Below are 20,384 nucleotides of genomic sequence, written 5' to 3'. Positions count from 1 at the left end.
GCGAGATTTCGACAAAAAAGCGTGAATGTTCTGAGGCGAATCGGTTAAAACGTGGTGGATGTATGTGTGGCTGCCCGGCCATGCGGGTGGGCTGTGGAGAAACTAAGCATGTAGGTCAGCAGTCCTGTTGCTATGAGCGGAGGAGTGACGTGGCTCCTGCTGCCCACAGAGGTGTCCTGCTATCAATCTGATACTCACGAGCTGCACATGGATACCACCAGACTTGTGTGCGGCTCCTAAACAGTTAAAACAGTTTTTTTTAAATATATATATTTAATATGGGTGTGTCCACGTATTCTCCCAGACTGCTCAGGTTTGGGGAACACACTGCTTTCCTCTAGGAGTTAACCCCTAAAATCTTCCCTTGGTTGCTGTGTAACACATCCCAACAGCCAATCACATCGCTCCTGACAGGGGTGGGGACCAGAATGGGTAATGAGCTTTGATTGGCTCGCAGCCTGGGTCGATGGAGCCATGCAGGGGCTGCATTCTTGAGTGGAGACCCCAGCATCTCAGAGGCAGAAAGGAAACCAATCCAAGAGAGCATTTCCACACAAGTTCACACTCGGTATGATAGTTCATTTCAGGACAGACGTGTATTTATGCTCACATTCTATAGAATAATCACTTAAAGTAAAATATAACTGCAAAAATCGGCTGGTGTGCTTGTGTGAACGACCTATAGGTCTTGAGTAATAAAAGGCCTTTAGTGGAAGGGCTTTTTCTCTTATCCTGACTAAAATTCTGTAAGCAGCAGCCCACAGTACGTTGGATCTCATCCATCTCGTGTCAGAGCTCTCATTTGAGCCAGGCTGCAAATAAATCATACTTCAGGGCTGCCGAAAGCCCTAAAGCGGTAAATCTGAGGCGCTGGAAAATCTCCTGATGGGTATCACAGCTGCAGCGCTGATGTAGAACCACTTCTGATTCATGCCTGACGCTCCTCACCTGCCCTCAGACACGCCGCCACAGCTTTAATTACTATGGATCTGTGATCCGACGATGTCGTCTTTTGTTTTAATGAGGGGAAAAACATTTGAGGGGCAGGATATCAGGTATCTGAGGAATCTTTTGAAGATTGAAACCTTTTAAACTACTTCAAATTCAGTCTAATATTTATTAATTAAAAATACATTTTTATGTACTTTTAAGTGAAGGTTAACTCTTTTTTTTTGTAATTGTTTTATTTTTTCATATAATCTAAAATAGAGAAGAAGCTTTCAGCCACACCAAAATCATAAAAAGAACCCTAGAGATTGATAGTATCGCTTCACCTCAAAGAGGCAAAAAAAACCACAACTCGAGCCGTCTCTCCGCGCCGCAGTGATGGACTGCGCTCCACTCTCCGTTTGAAGAGATAAGCATCTTTACTCCGGGCCCACTCAGCATCTCCTTCAGATCTGTCCACGGGTGGGGTGGGAGTGCTGCGACCTTGGAAAAACAACACTGGAATCGACTGTGTCATCGCTGCCGTCATCCAATCTGGACCACACACACATGTGGGGTGTAGGAGTGGAGTGCCAGATCGGTGCTGGCCTGACTGGAGGAGGATGCGGCGCTGATTCTGCAGGGACCAGATGGTCCTTCAGCTCCTGCCGAGGACCCACGGGTGTAGGTCTACAACAAAGACATTTTGTGATCTCCCGCTTGTTTGTAAAGGCAATCGGAGAGGGTGTCGCCGCCTTTCAGACCACTCTGTTCTTTTTAATCCATGACATTTTGAAATCAGAAACTAATCTGAATAACACCTTAATAAAATAACATTTCTTTCCTGTTTTTCACTGTTTCTACATCCAATTTTTGCATCACAACCTCCTGCCTCCCACTTCCATTTCCCACACAATGTTGTTACAAATCGTTGTCTTGATGACAAAAGGAACCCTTCAGTTTCCACGCTCTTCCCTTAAAAAAAAAAAAAAATAAATCATTGGAGGAAAATCACAAAACAGTACCTGTGAATTGGTTTTGTGTGACATTTTCCTCTTTTCTCCAATGCAGAAAACATTTTTTTCTCACCTTGAAGCACCAGGGTTTTCTTTATGTAATGTGACACATTGTCAGTGTCAAAGGTATTTCAGCAATTCAGTCCTCATAAGAACAATAGTGTTTTCTGGTGTTTGGTAGCATCAAGTTTCATGTCTGGGAGATCTTGTTTTGTTTCCATGAGGGGACACAGAATTAAAAACCTCAATCTGAATTTAGCTTTAAGAATACGTTATATATATATTTTTTTACTTCTTAATGCACGGAGCTTTTATTTTTATTTAAAAAATATTCAAAAATATAAAATTTAAAGAATTCAAGATACAAAAAAAAAGTCTAAAGACGTAATTTGCATTTTTCTAATGCGGTTTCTAATCCTCGCACATTTGCCAATTTTTTTATTTTGAAAATATAAAAACACTTAAATGTAACATCCTAAAAATTCAGGGAAAAAACAACTTTTTTTCTTTTTTTATTTCTCCAATTTTCTTGGTTTTTAAAACCGTACAAATCGTATCGATTTTGGAAAGATCTACATAACTTACAAAGAAAAAAACTGTTTTCAGTCCCACATTTACCTACATCAGCAACTTTTACAGACAGAAATTAACATGATAATATAAAGAAATTTTTAGATAGGATCTTTTTGCACTTTATTAATAATAGGGATTCTTATTCATAGAGGCACCTCTTATCTTTAGGATGAATTTCTACTGTTTTGGGGGTTAGATCTTTGGATGGCACAGTTAGATGACACAGAAGGAGACGCTCTGAGGATGTTTGGGTGTTTTTGGAACTCAAAGACAGAATCAGAAAGAAATTCTGAAAAAAAATGTGTCGAAAAAAAAATAATCTGCTCTAAGATTTGAGCATTCTGGGTAATCAAAATTTTAGTTCTTCAAAAACAAAAACATTTGAAAGCAAAAGGTAGCACTATATTTAAAGCAGGAGATGTGTTTAGTAGCTACAAAAATCTCAAAGACTGCATCTATTTGCGTCATCTGTTAGTGGTTCCTCAACGACATTGATTACAATTGCAGATGCTGCTTTCTTTTTTTGTTTTCTACACACTGTACACATTCAGTGACATTTACCAAATGTTTTGTGCACGTATTTACATTTCACATTTACAAGTATTGTGCATTAGTAACAGTAATCCTCAGATGTACGCTACCACAGCATATGTGCAAATCCAAGATCCTCCTTTTGCCCGGACACACGTGACTCCATCGAGGATGTAAAAAGTTCAAGTCTTTGACAGCTCTTTGTATCAGAGAACAAACCGACAATAGAGACACTCGGACAGGAATCCCACTCACGACCGGACATTTCTTGGACAATTCTGGGAAATCTTTAAAAGAAAAATGGACGGGAAAAACAGCTGAGAGGTTGTCTTTGCTTGGCTAGTTTTGCTTGTTTCCGTACATGAGGGGGATTATGAAGACGGAGATGTCGTCTCCGGATCCTAATCTGTCGTTGGAAATCCTCCAGCCTCGATCCTTCAGCACCCCTCGAGCTCTCATGATGAGGTCCTGAGCTGCCATAGTGTACCTGGTGGAATGAAAGGAACATGCGGTCAGACTGTTGGAGGGTGTGAAGCTAGCGGTAGAGCAATATTGATAGTGCAACGCATTCTCACTCCGTAGTCATCTCATATTGACGTTTGGTTAAATAAAACGTTAAAGACTTCACGTTTTGAAGTTATGGGTGTTCCCAACTATTCGTTTTTTGACATGCTGGCTGTTCCCATTAAATCACGGGTTCCCAAACCTCTGGGATGCGAATCGGACTCGGTCTAGTACTGGGACGTGGAGTGCAACAGTACCCTAACCCAGTACCAGTACCCTAATCCAGTGCCCGTACCGTAACCCAGTGCCCGTACTCTAGCCCAGTACCCTAATCCAGTACCAGTACCCTAATCCAGTGCCTGTACCGTAACCCGGTGCCAGTACATTAATCAGTGCCTGTGTCGTAACCCAGTACCCGTACCCTAACCCATTACCCGTACCCTAATCCAGAGCCTGTACCCTAACCCAGTACCACTACCCTAATCCAGTGCCCATACCTTAACCCAGTACCAGTACACTAATCCAGACCTCATACCATAACCCAGTGCCCGTACCCTAACAAAGTACCAGTACCCTAACCCTGTGCCTATACCGTAACTCTGTGTCCATACCCTTACCCAGTACCAGTACCCTAACCCAGTACCAGTACCCTAATCCATTGCCCCTACCGTAACCTTGTGCCCATACCCTGACCCAGTACCAGTACCCTAATCCGGTGCCCGTACCCTAACCCAATACCAGTACCCTAATCCAGTGCTTGTACCGTAACCTGGTGCCCGTATCCTAACCCAGTAACGGTTTGTGCCAGGTTTGGGTCCGGTACTACGTCCGGTGCTGGGTTAGGGTACCGGGTGCATTCTGAGGACCAGTCTGCATCCGGAACCACGTCTTGAGTTTTGCGGACCCTTGATTTTATAAACAACCAGCATCTCAAAAAACGACGAGTTGTGGACACTCAAAGCAACAAAAAATTGATGCAAAGTGGTTCTTAACCAAACATCAATATGTGGTGGGTAGGGAGTCAGAATGTGTTGGATAATGGGAAGGGGACGGATGTACTCTACCCCAACAGTCCTGCCCAAAACTCAAAGGCAAATTTCTAATGACCCCCTGCTGCTCTGCAGAAACTATGTCCTAGAAAATTGCAGTTTTTAAACAATTTTAGCAACAAACAACAAAATCATAATAAAAAGAGCACTGGGAACGCTTTTTTAAAAAAAAATCAAAAGATGATTGGAGTGGGTTTCTAACAGGAAAAGCATCACATTTTTGGTGAATTTTTGAAAAACAAAATTCTTATTATTATTAACACAGATGTTCAGCTGTGACTCATGGTGAACCGAACTTGCCTGTGCTGATCATCCTCGTCACAGTTCGCCAGGAAACTCGTGACCGCTTCAGACACTTCCTGGTTGGAGAGGACATCCCAAAGGCCGTCGGTTCCCATCACCAGAACGTCATCAGCCCTGTGCTCCCACTGCGATAAGGGGTAAACTTTAACCTGAGGGTGGAGGAGGAAAAAAAAGAAAGAAAAACTGAAGTCTTTTTGTGTGACGAAAAAGCTTTGAGACCAATCTGGCACCTCTCACAACGTGTAAACACCTTCTCCTGCCAGCCGAGAGCGTTTCTGCTCTTTTGATGGATCTCCTTCTTTCTTTTCTTTATCAAAGCCAGTCAGCAGATTTTTGAAGATGTGTATGTTGGACTGTGAGAGGCAGAGCACAGCCTGCAGCGTTCAGCTCTTGATGTGAATTTTAAGCTTCTGAGGTTGCCTTGCAGTAGCCCCTAGTTTGTGGAGTTTTTTTTTTTTATACCAGCAAAGACAAGTTTTATTCTTTTGCCACTTTGTACACTCTTCATTGAAACTTGGCCTGTTATTTTCTCAGTAATTGCATTAGAAGTTCATGCACACATCCCACCCATTCATTTACGTGGTACAGTACAAATCATGACCACTAACCTGGATTGGAACAGACTGACCTCTCTTTACCGCAATCTTTTCCTTACAAATGCAGCATTACTTCAGAAGCTCCACCCATTCCTGAACAGAGCGACCAGATACTCCAACACTTCCACCTGGTGAAGATTGATTCCTAGATAGCTGAGAGCTACAGCCTCTAACAGAGAACCCCCCAACCTCACAAGATACCCAGAGAGGAGCAATTCTTCTCTAAACACGTGCTAGATGCACAAACTCTAGAGATCATCTGAGGATTCCAACAGATTTTATAAGACTTCTCCCACACCAGAGTTTCAACTTCAGCGACAGTCTGGGTGCCGGTGTTACATGTTTAGCCCTAATACCTCCTTCTGTTTCAGTACTGCCCCCAACAACCCTACAACCATCAGTCTGGTCAGCCATTTTGACAATGGAGTCGTTGAACATGGAGTGTATTTTACAGGTGTTTCTTTTGAGACCTGCTTGCTACAATTTGTATTTACTTTGTATGTACTACATTAGTATTTAAGGCCACTATTCTCCCGTTTTTGAATCTGCAACCCCCCAAAATCACAAAAAGTCTGGAAGAGACAAAACCATTGACTGTATATGAGAATTGGAGTGTGACATCATCCAAATAAAACTGATTACTTCCACCTTCAATGAAATAAAGTCAATAAAATGATCATTTTTTTCGCAATATGTACCTGGCAACATTGAGACCAGACAACGTCAGTGGGCAGTGATTGGTCCGAGTCAATGTTTCTATGGCAACCACGCTCACCAATCAGGAGTGAGCTTGTTGGACAGCCACACCCCAAACACTTGAAAGCGGAGTACTTTTTACATTTTTAACAAGAGAAACTTTTATCAAGGCTTTTGATTGGTCAGTTTATAACTTGAATAACTAAAAATATGAAAAAAAACAGAATTATTAGGAAAATGTTTAATTAAAACTGTATCAGAGTAAGAATTTTATTCTGACAAATAGAATGAATGAGTAATATTTATTTATCTCTCTATTGAGATTTTGGCTTCTTGAAGCCAGCAGGTACTAGGTGTTTGGAACACAAGGGGGAGGGGTCACTCAGTCCAGTTCTCATTTATAGTCAAAGGGAAAAAAAACACATCGGAAAAAGGTTTATTTTAGGTTTATTTTTTAAGCCTATAAGGTAATTTTTCTGAAAACCATCTTCACAAATAGGTCTAAATCACTAAATGAACAGCTTAATACTTTCTCTAAAGCTAAAATTGATCCGTTCATTTTTAGCCCACTATTATGCTCAACTTTTCTGGGTTATTTTTAAGCAAAGTGCTTCTATTATTACAGCGGCACCATATGCGAGACGTTGCCTTCCAAACGATCACGGTTTAAAAAAGCTCTCCTTAAACACAGCATGTAAAATAAGTCTGCTTGCTCTGCCGTATTGTAATGTCTCTGCTGCTGTGGGGGAGCGGGCCTTCACAGCAGAGCCTCCACCTCCCTGCCGAGGCGGCTGTGCAGAGGGCGCCCTGTAATCGGAGCTTTAAAGGAATCGAAATGACCTCTGCGTGGGTCATACGCCTCAGAGCTGCGGTAAACTTTGTTACATGACTCGATCTCTGAGAAAAAAAAGAACATGAATGAACTATCAATCAGTGGACCGAGCCCCAAAACATCTCCGATAAAGGAGTAATGACCCGAGGCCGTGATCTCAAACCACACGCTCACATCTGATGTCTTTCTCTGAAAGCTCTTTTCTTTCACAGTTTGGGAGAAATGAATAGTTCTAACTGTTGCTGGAGGGTTTTCATCGTCCCTCCCGGGGATGCTCCCACACACGTTATGTCCTTTGTATTTCAAATCAAACATGACCTCTGACAGTCAGCAGCACCGTTTTTCTAAACAGTATTATTGAAGTTTTTCTTGAAGGAACATGAAGGAAAGAGGCCGAACTCGAAAGCCAATGAATGAAAAGTCAAGAGAGCTCTTGGCCGGCGTTGCTGCTGTAAAGGCGGCAGGGCTGCCGGGTTAGAGTGTTTGTTGACCGCACAGTTCATGAGGTGGAATGCTAATGTTGTTTTTTTAGCTTCAACTTCCATGAGTGAGAGTTATCACAAACTCGAGATTACTAGATGAGGTCAAACAAAGCTATAATACAGTAGAAAAAATGCTTTTAGTGTATAGAGCAAGGTCATGTGACCAATTTACAATCCATTTAGGGGGGTTGTTCATCAGACAGCAACAAACCTGACGCACATTCTCACTGACAAGTTTACTAAACATCAATTCTATAATTTCATTTTTATCAATTTTGAAAATAAAACTGATAAACCAATTGTGGAGGCTGATCTGTCCATAATTTTTGCATAATTCAATCCCAATCATATAATTTTTGTATTCCTTTACATATTTCAAAAGAAAAGTACATTCTAAGTCTTTAAAAATGATAATAATAATAAAAATACATAAAATTGGTTTGGTTGAGATAGTGGTTAGCAAATGCATGTGGGGTCTTTTCTCTGTAAAATTATTATTATTTTTTATTATTATTTATTTAATATTTTTTTGTCTTTGTCCTAAAGTCCAGAATCATGTGCAATTCACCAGGGATTGCACATTTGTTGTGAAGGTGTGCGGTTGCTCTGTGAACCCGTTCCATTCGCTTGAGGGTGCTCACCTCGCCCAATCACATCTAGGATCTTCCTCTGCTGCCACGGAAACCAAAACATGAAGCAAATTAGAGGAAAAAAAGGTGGATAGATTTCAGGATAGATTTTGTGCTGCATGTAGGAGTCCAGTGTCGTTTTTATTTAAATGACCAACATCTATGGTCTGAACTATTAAAATGCTAAGTATTTGTAATTTCACAAAACAATGTGGCTGTTCAACTGGCTTCATGACCTGAGCATCCATCCCTCCATGATTTTCATCCATCCATCCATGCCTCCATGCATCCATTTGTCAATTTTCATTCATCCCTCCATCCATCTTCGTCCATCCATCCACTTATCCATCCATCAATTCATTTTCTTCCAACCATCCATCCATTGATATTTTCATCTATCCCTTGATCCATCCATCCATTTCCATCCATCCATTAATTTTTATCCATCCATTGATTTTCATCCATCCATCCATTCTTCCATCTATCCATTTTATCCATTCATCAATTTTCATTCATCCATCCATCAATTTTCATCCATCCATCAATTTTCATCCATCCATCCATTGATTTTCATCCATCCATCCCTCCATCCATCCATTTTATCCATTCATCAATTTTCATTCATCCATCCATCCATCTTCGTCCATCCATCCACCTATCATCCATCAATTTTCATCTATCCCTCCATTTTCATCCATCAATTGATTTTCTTCCATCCATCCATTGATATTTTAATCTATCCCTTGATCCATCCATCAATTTTCATCCATCCATCCATTGATTTTCATCCATCCATCCCTCCATCCATCCACTTTATCTATTCACCAATTTTCATCCATCAATTGGATTTTTCTCCAACTATCCATCCATTGATATTTTCATCCATCCCTTGATCCATCCATCCATTTCCCTCCATCCATCCATTTTTATCAATCCATTGATATCTTCATCAATCAATTTTCCGCCATTCTTCCATTTTCATCCATCCATCAATTTTCATCCATCCCCCGACTCATCCATCCATCTATTTTCGTCCATCAATCCATCCATCCATTCATCGATATTTTCATCCATCCCTCGATCCTTAAATTTTTATCCATCCATCAATTCTCATCCATCCCTCCATCCATCCGTTTTCATCTATCCCTCCATTTCCATCAGTCCATCAATTTTCATCCATCCCTCGATCCATCAATTTTCATCCATCCATTAATTTTCATCCCTCCATCCATCCATCTATTGATTTTCATCCATCCATCCCTCCATCCATCCATTTTATCCATTCACCAATTTTTATTCATCACACCATCCATCCAACCATTTTCATCCGTCCATCCACCTACCAATCAATCAATTTTCATCTATCCCTCCATTTTCATCCATCAATTGGATTTTTCTCGAACTATCCATCCATTGATATTTTCCTCCATCCCTTGATCCATCCATCCATCAGTTTTCCTCCATCCATAAATTTTTATCAATCTATTGATATTTTCATCCATCCATTTACATCCATCCATCAATTTTCATCCATCCCCCGACTCATCCATCCATCCATCCATCCATCAATATTTTCCTCCATCCCTCGATCCATCAATTTTCATCCATCCATCAATTCTCATCCATCCCTCCATCCATCCGTTTTCATCCATCCATCCATTTTCATCCAGAACCAGCTTTACTCTAAGCAAAGATGTCCAGACTTCCCTCTCCCTGGTCACTTCCTCCAGCTCCTCTGGGGGGACTCCGAGGTGTTTCTAGGCCAACTGAGAGACATAGTCTCTCCAGTGTGTCCTGGGTCTTCCCCCGGGCCTCCACCCAGTGGGACATGCCTGTAAGTTTGAGGTGGCTCTGGACCAGATTCCAGAGCCACCTCAATTGGCTCCTCTCGATATGGAGGAGAAGCGGCTCTAAGGGAGCGTCCACCTACCCCATGGATGAAGCTCATTCCAGCTGCTTGTGTTCGGGACCTTATTCTTTCGGTCATGATCTAGCGCTCATGACCATAGGTGAGTACTGGAACAAAGATCAACCAGTAAATTGAGAGTTTTGCTTTCCTCCTGAGCTCTCTCTTCACCATGATGAACTGGCACCACGCCCACAAAGCAGAACATGCGACACCAATCCAGTTGTCAATCAAATCTTCCCTCACTTGTGAACAAGATTTCAAGATACTGAAACTCCTCCACCTGGGACAGGAGCATTCCACTCACCCAGAGAGGACTACCTTTGTACCGGAGGAAATAATTATAATAAATACCAAACTTTAAGGGAGCCGCAGAAATCAGTTTGGTTGTTCAAAACTAAAATGCAACATTTTCAGGAGACTTCATAGTGCGGATGAAGAAAAACCATCATATCAACGAGGAAGCATGGTGGTGAAAGTATTATGGTTGTGTTTGATGTTTTGCAAAGCTTTAAATACTTGTATTTAGCACAGAATACAGATTACATTTGGGCCATGGCTAGAGCTGCTTTAAAACATGACAGAAACATGCAGAGAAAAGATTACTAAAAGTCCAGGTAAGGTATACAGAAAAGAATAAGTGCGTATGGAGCATACCTCTGGGCAGCAGGATAGGAAGGGCTTGATGTAAATGTTGGAGTCGTGGACTTTCAGGTTGTGGTCCCCGAGACCTCTCGTGACCCCGATGGTTGCCAGCACACGAGCCTGCAGGAGAAGAGAGGCCTGTCAGACAGAACTCCAGTCACACGGAGCAGAGCTCTAGTGGTTCAGCTTTCAGGAGTCCATCAAATCTAAGTGCTTAGAAAGAAGATGAAGGAGGATCATGGGAGTCCAGATTAAAAAAAAAATCAAAACATACAACTTTGACAGATTTGATTTTTGTCTGTTTTTGACTGAAGTTTTACTCAAAAATGTTTTGAATTTCAGCTCTTTACTATAGACTTATTTTTATCTCATTATTTTATTAGATTTTTTTTTGGAGTGTAACTTGTGGTGTTTACATAGTCTGGCCTGGGGTACAACTTATACTCAGGTTCAACTTATATGTGATTTTTTAAAACACAGATAGGCTCATATATTTGTTATTTTCCCACAAACAACCACTAGAGGGCACTGTAGGCATGTATATTATCAGCAACGAAGAAGACGACAAAAGAACAAGACAAAGATAAAATAGAAGAAGAAGACAAAGAAGAAGGAGAAGGAGACGGCAAAGAAGAGAAAGATGAAGAAGACGATGAAGACAAAGAGGAAGAAGAAGAAGATTAAGAAGACGAAGAAAAAGGGGCCAACAAAGAAGAAGATAAAGAAGACGAAGATGAAGAAGGCGATAAGGAACACAAAGACAACAACAAAGATGAAGAAGACAAAGACGACAAAGAAGAAAAAGTCAACGAAGATGAAGAAGACAAAGACGACGACAAAGATAGCGACAAGGAAGTTGACGACTTAAAAAAAAAAAAAAAAAGATGATGATGAAGAAGAAGACAAAAAAGAAGAGCATTAGTAGATACACATCACTGTAAAGAAGACCCCAAAAGCCTGAATGATCTCATGAACTCAGACATTGAAATGTGTCGAACTCTTCAAAATAAACAAACCGGATTTCTCGACACCATCAGTGTCTTCTGTGCATTGTATGCAGTCAATACTTCCATGAAGCGATGAGACTAAAGACGTTTTCCACACGCAACGGGAGCATCAAGAACAAGCGTCAAGCATCGAATTGGATTTTTGTCAAAAGAGGAAACGGACACTGATTTGATGTGTGAATCGTGTTTGGCGTGAACCCAGATTCACGCTGAGATTGGCAGATTTGATAAGAAGAGTTGAAATTTTCATACTCCAGAGTGACTTGTATATGTTTTCTTCTTTGTTATGCATCTTCTGGCTCCTGCGACTTATACTCCAGAAAATGCAGGTATAGCACTTCAGAACTCCCCGGCTATTGCTATCCTTTCTTATTTTCAACCATTCTGTAATTTCTCAAACTTCAGCTCTGTTTAGCTATCTTGCTGTTCATAGCAGTGATGACCTGGGCTGACTGACTCCACAGTTCAGGGAGGATGCATGAGCACACGTGAGGCCTGGCGTGATCCAGCCCGGATGAGTGTGCGCTCCATCGCAGCAGCTTTTCAAGGTGGTCGAAAGCTCTTCCAGCGGTGGAAGGAGAAACATCCCAGGATTAATTGCTAAATGCTGGGACCCAGCAGGCCGGGCTTTGAAGTGCTCTGGTGTTTCTCTTCAAACACAAAGCTGCTGTGCTCCGTGCAGCCAGCCATCCACAAGACCACGGCAGATGTGGAGCGGGGCACTCAAACAAATTCACCAAATAGTCCCGGCCTGTTGTAGTGTCTTCATATTGGGTCACCTTTACAGTCCAGAAATGGTTCGTAGGACTATCGGATCAGAGATCTTTTGTCAAAAATGTCAACGTTTGGGGCAAATGAGATCCAGAAATCCTCCGCATAGACATAGACAGCAGCAGGGAAGGCACCGACTAATGGTGCAATCTGAAGGCCACCGCGGTGACGGTGCAACTGAGCTCCACTTACCTTCTTCCCTTCGCCGTAGATCAAGGGAAACTTCAGGTCGTCCTCCTCTATGGTTTTGTATGCCCTGCGAAGAGAAGAGGAGACGCTTTAATGGCTTTTGTTTTGTTTATGGAAGACAATGCCCCTGGAGGTGCATTACTTCCACGGAACCTCCAGGGCCCACGCTGCCGAGGCGGGAAAGAGGAAGGGTAATCTTTTGAGAAACCATCCGAACATCGGCCACACATGATCTTAGAGTGATTCTGTTTGTTTATTTGAAGCCAAGTGATGAAGAAGACAGTTATTTGTGTTTTTTCTTCCTCAGTCGGCTGCAGCAGTTGTGTGCATGAAGGGCAAGTGTCTGAAAGACTTTTGATCTGTTTTCATTACCAAAGAAATGAAAAAAATTAAAGCATGGTTTGATTGCAATAATCTAGCATTTAATCTAGATACAACAAAAATTATGGTATTTGGGAATAACAAAAATGAAGTGATACAGTTTGAAATAAATGGAGTTAAAGTTGAGGTGGTTCATGAAAATAGGTTTTTGGGGGTTATAATTGATGATAAAATGAGCTGGAAACCACATATTAAACAAATTCAAAATAAAGTATCCAGAAGTCTTGCCATTTTAAACAATGTAAAACACTTATTAAATTATAAATCACTTCACATGTTGTACTGTTCATTAATTTTACCATATTTTAGTTACTGTGCAGAGATCTGGGGCAACAATTACAGTACATCAATAAAACCACTTATTGTTCTTCAGAAAAGGCCTATACGAGTCATACATAAAGCTGGTTATTATGATCATACTCATCCACTTTTTACTCAATCAAAATTACTCAAATTAAAATATTTGGTTAATTATTTAACTGTACAAATTATGCACAAAGCCCAAAATAAAATGCTGCCTAACAACATTCAAAAACTGTTTACGAGTAGAGATGGAGGTTACTCCCTAAGAGGACAATTTAGATTTAAAATAAATATAACTCGTACCAGAAGAAAACAATTCTGCATTTCCTTTTGTGGTGCAAGACTGTGGAACAGTATATCTGACAAAATCAAAAATAGTCCATCAATAAGGTTATTCAAAATTCAATACAGGTCAAAAATATTTAATGACTATATATTCATAAATAAATGAGGGGCTATTGTGGATGTATAGTGATTAGTGCATTAATGTAAGTGTACAGGCATATACGTGTATATACATTTGTGTACGGGTGTTTACATATATATGGATCTTTTTTTTTTTCTTTTCTCTTCCATGTGTGTATGCTGTTTTTCTTTCTTTGTGACTTTTTTTCCTTTATTGAGACAAAGTAAGTTGATAGGCTTGAGTAGCATTATTTAAATTAGCTAAGAGGGTGGAATTAAATAAGTTTTTTTAACTTCCTCCCACCCCTTTTTGAACACTATATCAAGTGTGTACTGTTCTTTTGGTTACTCTTTTGTTTCTTGTTTGACTGTTTTATTGTTTTAATAGTGTTCAAAATAAACTGAAAATAAAAAATAAAAAATAAATTGTATTTCCAGTGGTCTTTTAATTTTTATAATGCAGTTTTTAGACAAAATCATAAAACCTGTCGTTTTCTTGGACATAGTATCTGCAGAGCAGCAGGAGTTCATTAGAAATTTGTCTTAGAGTTGTGGGCGGGACCAATGGCACAGAGTAAGCTTGGCCCCACTTCCCATCATCCATCGCTCTCCCATTAGCTCACACCCCCTCACAACCCCAACCTAACAATACTGGTGCAACAATAATGTCAAGCAATTTTGGAGCAATCCATCCGTACTGTTTTTAGCCAGATACCAGCTACATGGATCTAGTCGACTACACACGGATTCATTGGAATGGAGCAGAGCAGAGCTTGTGACATGCTTTCACAGGTTACTTAGAAAATGCAATTTCAAGCTTTATCTTCTTTATTTATGTTGTCCACCATCAGACAAATACCACAAGAACATGTTAAAAAACAGCATTTTCTCGGGAGCGAGTCTGTAAATGATTGTATGATGACGGCTAACTATCCACATTTCCTCCACTCTTCAACTTTCAGAGCAATGCTTAAACTTTTTCCCCTGATTAATAATTAAAAATCTTCACACAGGAAAATGAGCAACAGGAAGGAAAATGAAAACGATAAATGTGAAAAAACAAAAAAACACACATTAATAAATGTTGCTTTTTTTCCAAAACATTTTTACAATTCCCAAATTGTCGCATTTTGACGCATGGTTAAAGACCCCTTTGTGTCTCTTTTTGGTGTTTTGGATATCCCCAGCTTGTACGTTTTGAACGTACTGGCTGTTCCCATAAAATCAGGGGTTTGGTCGTTTTGTTGGACGCAGCACCGGACGTTGACCAAGCCTTAAGGCGAAGCTGGTACCTGTAACCCAACTCAATAGTCTAACCTTAGTCTGGTCCGCGTCTGGTACCCTAACTCAATATTCTAACCCTAGTCTGGTCCATGTCTGGTACCCTAACCCAATAGTCTAACCTTAGTCTGGTCCGCGTCTGGTACCCTAACTCAATATTCTTACCCTAGTCTGGTCCATGTCTGGTACCCTAACCCAATAGTCTAACCTTAGTCTGGTCTGCGTCTGGTACCCTAACCCAATAGTCTAACGTTAGTCTGGTCCGCGTCTGGTACCCTAACCCAATAGTCTAACCTTAGTCTGGTCCATGTCTGGTACCCTAACCCAATAGTCTAACCTTAGTCTGGTCCATGTCTGGTACCATAACCCAATAGTCTAACCCTAGTCTGGTCCGCGTCTGGTACCCTAACCCAATAGTCTAACCTTAGTCTGGTCCGCGTCTGGTACCCTAACCCAATAGTCTAACCCTAGTCTGGTCTGCGTCTGGTACCCTAACCCAATAGTCTAACCTTAGTCTGGTCCGCGTCTGGTACCCTAACCCAATAGTCTAACCTTAGTCTGGTCCATGTCTGGTACCCTAACCCAATAGTCTAACCCTAGTCTGGTCCACGTCTGGTACCCTAACCCAATAGTCTAACCCTAGTCTGGTCCATGTCTGGTACCATAACCCAATAGTCTAACCCTAGTCTGGTCCATGTCTGGTACCATAACCCAATAGTCTAACCCTAGTCTGGTCCATGTCTGTTACCCTAACTCAATAGTCTAACCCTAGTCTGGTCTATGTCTGGTACCCTAACTCAATAGTCTAAACCTGGGCTGGTCTGCGCCTGGTATCGTTTGGAACCAGCATCACAACTGGAATTGGTACCGATCCGTGTTTGATTCCAGGTTATGTTTAGGATACCGGTGCATTCCATGTCACGGTACTGGACCGGTACCGGTTTTCAGCCAGGAGGCTGGATTTAATGGGAAATTATATATTACTTTCACAACTTTAAAGACCCATTCCAACAAAAATTGTGTTCTATAACTTGTTCTTGTGGCATCTTTTGGATTATGCAGAACATACATAAAGAAAAATGGGAATTTTGAAGAGTATTGCTTTGTTAAAATCGTGGTAAATCAGAAGCAAACGAATAAAATGCATTGGAAAAAGCTTGAAGAAGTGAAAAAGAAGCTACTCCCAGCTCCGCTCCATTCTGATGCATTCACTTGTAGAGGGATAGCACCAGTAATGTTAAGCTGGGGGTGTGAGGGGCTGACAGCACGTAAACGGAGAGCTCTCAGCAACTCAGAGGTGAATTTCTAATGCTGAAACTATGTCCTAGAAAACAACACACTTTTGTCTAAAACAACATAATCAAAAGAGAACTGGGAAGCCTTAACAATAGATCAGATGATGATGGGACTGGGTCTTTAAAACAGATCTGCTCTTTGCAACAGTCACGTGTTCCCTGCACGGCGCGCTGCAGAACGGGATGGTTTTCACATTACTGCTGGTTCCACTCTGAGAGGCCATATGTTTCCACCTTAGGCGAGCACCACTATGCTGCCCTCAGCAGTTATTGTAACTATCGCAGCAAATACAAGCCACAAAACACAAAAATACAGCCTGAGACAGCCGGCGAGCAGGGGGGATGAAAACAGCTCACTGAACACTTTCCTCGTGAGTGTTTTGTGGTTTTCAAAAAAAAAAACACTCCGTTTGCTGCGGTTAAACTGACCTTTGAGAGGAGGTCTATCTCACTTCTCATTTCAAGATAAAAATGAAGAAATATTTGTATTCATTTGCCAAATAACTCTGAGGAAAAAGAGTAAAAGCGTGGAATCATCTGACATGAAGGAGCAAATCTACTGAAAATCTACTCCCCTGCCTGAAAGTGCAGAACCAGCAAGGAAAGCTCCTCAAAGGCTGCACTGTTTGACCACAACACAGAGCGTTCTCACACTCCAGAGCTGTTCGGGGGCCGGATGCATTGCAGGAGTGTGTCACTGACCAACTGGGAGGGAGTGTGTGTGGGAGGGGAGAGGAAGAGAGGCGTGCTGGGAAGCGGGGCAGAAGGGAGTTGTGTCATCTTCTCTGCAGGTGACCGAGAGGCGGCAGGAGATAAGAAGAGTGAGCTCATCTCCGCTCGGTGCGAATTTGAGCAGCTGAGAAGCCGTAGAAGTGTGTGTGTGTCGCAGCTCAGACGCACAGCGTTTATAGACACACATCCCCTTCCCAGCACAACCTCATACCTGCCTGCAGCCCTGCTCAAGTAAATAAACTTCTACACAACTTTGCGTTCATGCGAACTCAACGGTGATTTCAGGAACAAGGTGAAAGCAGAGGAAATTCCACGTCTCTAATCCAAGTCGATCATCTCTCCTGCAAATGTTGAAATCAGAATCAAACCTAAAAACAAAACAGGAACACCAATCCTGACAAACTAGCTTTAGCACCAAACGCTGCAGATGGTTTGGCACCCGTGAAGCCCTGATCCCAAAATGCTGGAGTTCCTCTGGGATTACAGACATGACACAAGCAGCCTGCATCTTGAAACCCTTCCGCGGAATGCCAAGAAGTGTCCAGAACAATCTGCAACACAGCTTGTATTTTGGATGACAATAAGGATGAAATGGAAAATGTCTTGACAGTTTCCAGTCATTATTAGATTTTCTGGTATTGCTCCAGTTTAAAGACATTTGTGGAGATTGTCCAGACCTCTCTGAGTTCCACTTTCAGCACTCCAACACCTCTTAGCTTTAAGGCTCTATACCAGAGTTTTGGACCGTTCATTGAATGTAAAGCTACGTTCACACCGAGCTCGGAAGTGCAGTGAAAAGTCCATGTAAATGTGTGTATAAGCGCGTCCGGGCTTCTGCGTTCAATACTCTTGTAATCACGCATCACTAAGTCCAAGTTCTAGCTCTACATACAAAACAAACCGCCTTTAAACACACGTTGAAAGCTAAACCAGTTGAACTTTGACCTATCAGGGACTTGGGTTTAGTAGTGACGTATGGGTAGCGTCCTTTTCAAAACACAGGGACCGTTTCACAATTGATCATGGAGGAGAAAATAATAATATTGACACCAAGTAATTCATACATCCAAATAGAACTGTGGAAGAAAACGCCTATTTAATATAATGTTTGCTGCTATATGTATGTGACAGGAGTCAGAGCTCCAGTGTTGTCAGCAAAGTGAATTTTTTTGAATGGGAAAAAAAACACTTGCTAGTTTTACTTTAGATCAGAAGCTTCACCAACACTTAGTTTTGAAGATTTGCTTATACTTCCGATGACAGCAGTGCTGCACATTCGGCTTATTTTTAGTTTATAAACTAAAAATCTAACAATATTCTACATTTCAGAGCAATAAATACATCGCTCCCGTATTATATTTTTTACTAAACTCTACTATATTCACAAAGATAACAAATCGGCGATTTTGAATATTCATACTCAAACGTATGGGAGCAGATTGCAAGTATCTGAGTACTTCGATACTTGTTACAGCTCTATACATTTTACACCAAGCCTCTTCCAACTGTGAGTACGTGTGCTAGTATCAGGTAGCGACAGTACAGTATACCATATGCTAAAATCACATTCAAGAACCCATGTTCAGCTCGTTCTTGAACACGCATTACATGCCCTAATACTAATGCTACTTAAAAGTAGCTTTAGACTGATATAAAACAACTGCAGATTGTCTCACTGCAAGTCGTGGTTTTTTTTTTTACATGTATTCTCTCTTTTTGTTGTCCATTCGAAACAAAAAAAAGAAAGGAATTATACGTTTCTTCTAGCATATCATTTCTTCAGATACATTGATGTCTTTCTATCACAGTAGAAGGGTCAAGCCTCAAGCAGGAAGCGGGGGATACATGTTTCTTCAGTGAAGGGGAAAAGTCTCCAGAGAATTCATCTGCAACCTGAAACCGTTCACTCAGAGTTAAACCCACTCACTGTTTGTACACATTAGTGCCCACCCAAGATCTGTTCCATGGTTTTTGTATGTTTACACCCCTCAGAGGACATGATGCAATCCATTTTAGCCGACTAAAAATAGCCCAAATCAACTTTGACACCCGCGTTGGCGTGCTCTTGTCCCCCCAGAACCAATAAACACTCAGAGATCTTTGTTTTTGTCCCATCATCCTCGAGCTTCCAGCCTCCATCTTCCAAGCGTCGGCACAGGCCGACTGCACGACCTCCGCGACTTTGGGCAAACGAAGCCGCCTGCAGGCTGAGCCAACGAGCACCGTTCTGGGCTGCAATGCCAGGTCTAAATCTGCTCCAACTTTCTGAGAAAGTGTAGGAGCCGGACGCTATAGGGAGGGGGCAGAGTGTCGGTCGGCAGGCCTCTGTGGGCTTTTCTTGCAGCGTGGCCTCGATGACGGATGCCTTTGGGGGAACTGGATGTAGCATACACCCACACGCACAAGCTGCACAGAAAGAAGGCTGCAGAAGAACCGACAATCCTCATCCTCCTGCGTTTACCGAGGATCTGCATCGCTGGAAGATTTAGCGCGAGAGAGAACAATGAGCCATGCTGACGTTAGTAGTTTCAGGACCCAGACTGGGTTGGGGTGAAACTGCGGTAGAACTAGGTTATAGGAAGAATCTGATTAAAAATACATCACAGGCAGTCTGCACTGCAGAGACAGCAGACAGGCAGAGTTCTGGGCCCGAGAAGGAATGCAGCCGACGGCTGACCTAGTTCTGCTCAAAAAACAAATGAATGGAAAAGGTGGAATAAAAGATATCAGTCTTTATATCTTTTAAGTTGTCTACTTTATCTTGGGTCTTACAATGGAAAAAAGACTTTCACATGTTAAAAAATGCAATTTTAGGAACATTAATTTTGATATTTTTCAAAGTTAAGTGTAAAGTTATGTTTTTTTGTTTATGCCGTTTTGTGAAATTTTGTTCCTTTTTTTGACTGGATTAAAAATGCATTTAGACAGGTGATTATTCTCATGATTTAGTAATTGAATCCAGGATCAAAGAATGAAAGATGAAGTATTATAAAAACAAGAGGTGTTGCATTTTTCTTTTGCTCATTTCTTTTTAATAATTTACAAAATTGTCTGTGAATAATCTGATTCTTCAGTTTCAAACAAAGATAAACACGGAACCAATAATCTGACTTCATCTAAAGAATTTTGGGTAGCATAAGCCTAGAGGGGAGAAAACGTGACCAGAGTTTACTTACTTTACTTTAAAAAGTTTTGTTGTAACCAGCCATCCACCCGCCAGTCGATCAAAAACAAAAAAAGCCTCAAATATTGCACAATTTGACTGCAAAATTAAATGTTAAAATTGAATGTTGTATGACCCACAGGTGTTACCCAACCCCCACATCACTAC

General features: G+C 41.3%; 1 protein-coding gene across 1 annotated transcript in view; it reads right to left on the bottom strand.

The window, feature by feature from the left end:
* Positions 1 to 2,457: 2,457 nt before the first annotated feature.
* Positions 2,458 to 20,384, bottom strand: part of LOC112152437 (protein phosphatase 1H) — a 45,841-nt gene continuing 27,914 nt past the window's right edge. Inside the window, exons 7-10 of the mRNA XM_024282026.2 lie at positions 12,660 to 12,723; positions 10,702 to 10,809; positions 4,901 to 5,052; positions 2,458 to 3,534 (exon numbers count right to left, since the gene is read on the bottom strand). Of these exons, the coding sequence (XP_024137794.1) occupies positions 3,387 to 3,534; positions 4,901 to 5,052; positions 10,702 to 10,809; positions 12,660 to 12,723 (472 nt within the window). The 3' untranslated portion in view covers positions 2,458 to 3,386. The remainder of the gene's footprint in view (positions 3,535 to 4,900; positions 5,053 to 10,701; positions 10,810 to 12,659; positions 12,724 to 20,384) is intronic.

This window comes from Oryzias melastigma, linkage group LG6, assembly GCF_002922805.2.
Source record: "Oryzias melastigma strain HK-1 linkage group LG6, ASM292280v2, whole genome shotgun sequence".
Classification (NCBI taxonomy): Eukaryota; Metazoa; Chordata; class Actinopteri; order Beloniformes; family Adrianichthyidae; genus Oryzias; species Oryzias melastigma.
Note: the sequence above shows the minus strand (reverse complement) of the source record. Positions and strands in the feature narration are given on the sequence as shown.